This window comes from Cebus imitator, unplaced genomic scaffold, assembly GCF_001604975.1.
Source record: "Cebus imitator isolate Cc_AM_T3 unplaced genomic scaffold, Cebus_imitator-1.0 Scaffold294, whole genome shotgun sequence".
Taxonomy (NCBI): domain Eukaryota; kingdom Metazoa; phylum Chordata; class Mammalia; order Primates; family Cebidae; genus Cebus; species Cebus imitator.
Genome location: NW_016107609.1, coordinates 2,252,545 through 2,258,544, shown reverse-complemented (window position 1 = coordinate 2,258,544; position 6,000 = coordinate 2,252,545). Strand labels below are relative to the sequence as shown.

At 34.0% G+C, this 6,000-nt stretch overlaps 1 protein-coding gene across 1 annotated transcript in view; it reads right to left on the bottom strand.

Moving 5' to 3' along the window:
- DPY19L1 (dpy-19 like C-mannosyltransferase 1) overlaps positions 1-6,000 on the bottom strand; it is a 122,320-nt gene that overhangs the window by 44,786 nt on the left and 71,534 nt on the right. Inside the window, exon 10 of the mRNA XM_017502227.2 lies at positions 5,028-5,105. Within this exon, the coding sequence (XP_017357716.1) occupies positions 5,028-5,105 (78 nt within the window). The remainder of the gene's footprint in view (positions 1-5,027; positions 5,106-6,000) is intronic.

Genomic DNA, 6,000 nt, shown 5'->3' with positions numbered 1-6,000 from the left:
CCAAGGAAAAATGAGCAAAATATCTTAATAGACACTTCACCAAAGAAGATACACAGATGGCAAAAAAGCACATTAAAATATGTTCAACCAAATTAAAACAATGAAATACCATTACACATCTATTAGAATGGCCAAAATCCACCATGACTACACCAAATGCTGGCAAGGATGAAGAGCAGCAGGAACTCTCATTTATTCCTGGTGGTAATGCAAAATGGTATGGCCACTTCGGAAGACAGGCTGGCAATTTCCTAAAAACTAAGCATGCTCTTACCATACCATCCAAATATCACTTTCCTTGAGATTTACTCAAATGAACTGAAAACATTCATGCAAAATTTGTACACGGATGTTTACAGCAGGTTTATTAATAACTGCCCAAACTTGGAGTTAACATGTCCTTCAATAGGCGAATAAATAAACAGTGGTACATCCATATAATGTTAAAATGTTAATCATAATTAAAACTGAAATGAGCTATCAAGCCATGAAAAGACTTAGAGGAAACTTAATTGCTTTTCACTAAGTGAAAGAAGTCAATATGAAAAGGCTACATACTGTCTGGTTCCAACACATGACACTATACAAAAGGTAAAACTATGGAGATAGTAAAAAAATTGGTAGTTACCATAGATTAGGGGGAAGGAGGGATGAATAGGTGGACCACAGAGAAATTTTATAGCTGTGAAACTGTCCTACAAGATACTGCATGGTTGACACATGTCACTATACATTTGTCAGAACCCAAGCCGATTGTGGTGGCTCACATTTGCAATCCTAGCACTTTGGGAGGCCAAGGCAGAAGGATCCCTTGAGCCCAGGAGGTCAAGGCTGTGGTGAGCCACGTTTGCACCACTAAACTCCAGCCTGGGCAACAGAGCAAGACCCTGTCTCAAAAAACAAACAAACAAACAAACAAACCCGCAACAACCACCCACAGAAAAGTGAGACCTAATGTAAACTACAGACTTTGGGTGATTATAATGTGTGATGAAGTTTATCAATTGTAACAAATGTACCGCTCTGGTGAGGGATGTCAACAGAGGTGGAGGTTGTACATGGGTGGGAGCAAGGGGTATATGGAACTCTGTACTTTCTGCTCAATTTTGCTACAAACCTGGCTGGGCACAGTGGATCATGCCTGTAATACCACCACTTTGGTAGGCCAAGGAGGGCAGATCACCTGAGGTCAGGAGTTTGAGACCAGCCGGCCAACAGGGTGAAACCCGTCTCTATTAAAAGCACAAAAATTAGCTGGGTGTGGGGGCACATGCCAGTAATCCCAGCTACTTGGAAGTCTGAGGCAGGAGAATCGTTTGAACCCAGGAGGCAGAGGTTACAGTGAGCCGAGATTGTGCCACTGCACTTCAGACTGGGCAACAGAATGAGAGCCATCTTAAAAAAAAAAAAAAAAAGTCTCTAAAATATAAAGATTTTTAATTAAGAAACAAAAGCAACAGTGAGATATCACCTCAGATCCATTAGAATGGCTACCATCACAAAAGCAGAAAATAAATGTTAGTGATTACATGGAGAAAATGAAAGTTCGTGCACTGTTCATAGGAATGTAAAATGTACAGCTGCTATGGAAAAGTTTGGCAGTTTCTTAAAAAGTTAAAAATAGATTTACCATATGATCAATTCAGCAATTCCACTTCTGGCCACATACTCAAAATAACTGAAAACAAGATCTTAAAAAATATTTGTTTTCCTATGTTCATAGCGGCATTATTTACTGTAGCTAAAACAAGTATCCATGGACAGACTGAATTCACAAGCAAAACCGTGTGTGTGTGTGTGTGTGTGTGTGTGTGTGTGTGTGTATGCGTGCACGCAAACATGCACATAATGGAATATTATTTAGCCTTAAAAAGGAAGGAAATTCTGACATGCTTCAACATAGAAGAAACTTGAGGACATTAGGATAATTGAAATAACCCAGTCACAAAAAGACAAATAATGTATGATTTCATTTACATGCATACATAAGGTAGTCAAAATCATAAAGACAGAAAGTAGAATGGTGGTTTCCAGGGGCTGGGACGATGGAAGAATAATGAATTCTATGCGTATAGAGTTTCAGTTTTACAAGATGAAAAATGTTCTGGAAATAGATGGTGGCGATGGGTGTAAAACAATGTGAATGTACTTAGTATCACTGAACTGTATATTTTAAAATGCTTAAGGTGGTAAATTTTAAGTTACATGTGTTTTACCACAATAAAAAAGGGAAAAATAATTTTTTGCTAACAATTCTGTGTTTTTTTCCACTTATAAGAATTTAGGAATTTGTAAAGTGAATATGGAAGAAGAAAATAGTAAGTCACATAACAAAGTATAGGTAGGTTTTACTTCAAACTATACTGTGTAATTTTATAATTTATAACTATAACTTTGAATCAAGGCCCCCAGCCATAGTTGCCTATGTGACTGTGTGACTGGCCAACTCTGAAGGCTTAACATCTAATCTGATTTATACTACAAAATAAAAAACTATTTTAAATAGTTTGGGAAAAATAAGTCAAGTTTAAAAAATATATAATTACCGTCCAACTCATTCATGAATGAGGATGTAAAAATCCTATCAAAATAACAGCAGACATTCCAGCAACATGCAAAAATTGTGTTTAATCCAAAAAATAAAGTTTTTTTTAATGTTAGAAAATCAATGTTAATTCATCACAGTAACAGATTAAAGATGGCAAAATACACAGAATCATCTAAACAGATGTAGAATATCATTTCATGAAACTTAACATTTATTAATTTCTTTTTAAAAGTGCTCAATGTATAATGAGGACATGTTAAAAGGAAAGAGAAGTCAGCTTGAATAGTTGAACAAATATGGAACAATTTGAGCACCAACATAAATAACAAAAATAATGGATTACACTGCATTGACTAAAATAGATGTCATTTTCATTTGGACACAAGACAAACTGGTAAAAGATTTGAATAGAAATTTACAAAAATGGAAACATGAAGGGCATATGAACACACCAAAAGATGCTCAGCTTCATTATGAATCAGAGAAAATGCAAATTAAGGTCACAAGATACCATTTTACACCAACCAGATTGATAAAATAAAAAAGGATGTAGAATAACATAAGCTGCTATATATTGCTGTTGGAAGTAGTCCAGTCATTTTGGAAGAACAATTTGGTATTTGTAAGGTTGAACATGTACATAATTTACCACCTAGCAAGTCTACTACTAGGTAAATACCCTAGAGAAACTTTCAACATATGTGCCCCAAGAGATAAGTAAAGAATGTATAGCATGATTTATAACTAAAAAAAGAAGTTGGGGGGACGGGGAGAACTTTATTCATTTATTATTATTATATACTTATTCATTTATTATTATTATATACTTCCACAAAAAAATGAATAAATGAATTATGCTTTATTTATATGAGGGAAATATAAAGCAGTGAAAATATATGAATTCTAGTTACATACAAAGAGCAGAAATCTGAATAAAAAAATAGTACTTATAATAGAATACCATTTTTATAAACCTTACAAGGAATGTGAACATTTCATAATAAAAATATATACTATTTAGTAATCTATATAAGGCAAAGTTATAAAGAAATGCAAATTGATTACAATTCAAAAATTCAGAATAGTGATTACCTCTAGGAGCAGTGAGGGGATGAGCTCAGGGCATACAGGACTTAAAAATAATGATAAGGTTCTATTTTCCATTTGGAGAGTAGGCTTCCAGTTGTTTATAACTGTGTTTATAACTTCCTTACACATTATAAATGTCCTTTTATATGTATAAATTATTAAGAGAATGAAAATAATGTTATATTATGACAACTGTAAAATTATCAGAAAAAGAAAACATCAAAATTATAAAAACCAATGAGAAAGAAGACAAATGCTTATTTTTAAACGATAAACATTCATGGACATTAACCACCCAGCTTTAGGGTCTTTGTTCTAGCTGTTCCATCAACCTAGAGATTAATTTATTTGATATCTACTTGGCTAACTCCTTCTCCTCCTTCCAATCTTTGTTCTACTCCCCCTTCTCAAGAAGAACTGCTGTGATCGCCTCATTTGATTTTTCCATGTCCTACACTGGATCTTGGTTCTCCTCATCTGCCTTACCCTGACCTTTCCTTTCTTCTAAAATCTTTTTTTGTATTTTTTTTTTATAGAAATGGGGTCTCACTATGTTGCCCAGGCTGGTCTTAAACTATTGAGCTCAAATGTCCTCTTGCCTCAGCCTCCCCAGGCCACCATGCCTGGCCTAAAATCCTTATCACCTTCTAAAATCCTACATAATTTACCCCATTTACTATGTTTATTATTTATCTTCTGTCTTCCCTCCTTCCCCACTCTGTTATAATGTAAGTGATATGAATGCTGGTGTGTCTGACATGCCTACATAGTCGATGCTCAGTAAATGAACTCTTTTTCTTTTTTGTGAAGACATGGTCTTGTTATGTTGCCCAAGTTGGAGTGCAGTAGCATCATAGCTCACTGCAGTCTCAACCTCCTGGGCTAATGTGATCCTCCCACATCAGCTTCCTGAGTTAAGCAGCTGGTGCTATAGCCATGCGTCACCATTCTAGGCTAATTTTATTTTATTTTTGTAGAGATGAGGTCTAGCTCTGTTGCCCAGGCTGGTTTCAAACTCCTGGCTTCAAGTGAAGCCCACCCTGGCCTCTCAAAAGTGTTAGGATTACAGGTGTGAGCCACCATGTCGGGCCTTTCCACTTCATTTTAACAAACAGCTCCTGGATAATGTATCAGTCCCATGTTTCTGTTTCATAAATTATTTCTTTTACTGATAATGCATAAGTTGGGCACAACTTCAATCAGATAATATGACCCAAATTAAATTTTTGTGAGTGGTCTATTAAAACAAAGTCGGCCGATTATATCACAATGTTTGAATGACATCTATTTTAGTTATGAAATTGTTACAACTAGTTCCAACCATGAACAAATCAAATATTAATCTGGAGTTTAAAGATAAACTAAATAGAAAAGAATAAAAAATAATTACCATGTGTATATAAATGATCTTCCGTAATTTACATATATCAATGTACCCGACAACGTATACTGCAAACAATGATGCAATCTGAAATTTAAAAAGAAATTAAAAGTAAAAAAGATAAAATACCTACAAGAATGAAGAATATGAATATAGTCAAAATGTTAATATAGAAAATATTGGTTGATTTTTTTTCTCCGATACACAGCTCTCTCAATCATGTAAATTGTCTACTTCATTGATTATCCAAAACAATACTCATTTTAATTTCAGGTCAACCCTAACTGTCAACATATACAATTAAAAAGTACCTTGTCCAATCAGAAAAGACAAAAATGTAATTATAACATGGCAACTAATACATAATTGGGGAAGGTACATTAAACTGAAAAATAATTATGCAATGCAGGTGTGCATAAAAATACGTTAATTTCTGCTTGCTAGTCACTCTTTACAACTATCTCCATTAGAGTTCTTTCCTTAATACAAATATTCAAGAGTTAGTTGTAATCAAATTTATCAATTTCAAATTAAGAGTACTTTTGCTACAAAGGTATTTTTAACTTTCTTTTCCATTTAGAAGAAAACTGTATGTTACATATCAGTAATTCTAAGAGTAGTGGAATTATTTAGCTGAATTAATTGATTAAATGATGATACAGTATCTTATATACAGGTATTATGTCAGACAATGCCTCTACACGCTTCATCATAGAGAAAGCAATTAAAATTAAATTCTTCCTCTCCTACTATTAAAAACAGCATAAACAAATTGCAAAATAGTTGAATACTTAATCATATAACTTGTTTCATTCATCAGGTTTTTTATCTCTAAGCAATCTATAACAAATTTTTCCATTAGTGAGAAACACAACAAAGTTTCCCTTTACTCAGAGTTACCCATGGAGAATACTGCATTGCTTACGGTGACTGAGATGACACAACAACTGTGGGGAAGTGTGTGTCATTATTAAACATAAGC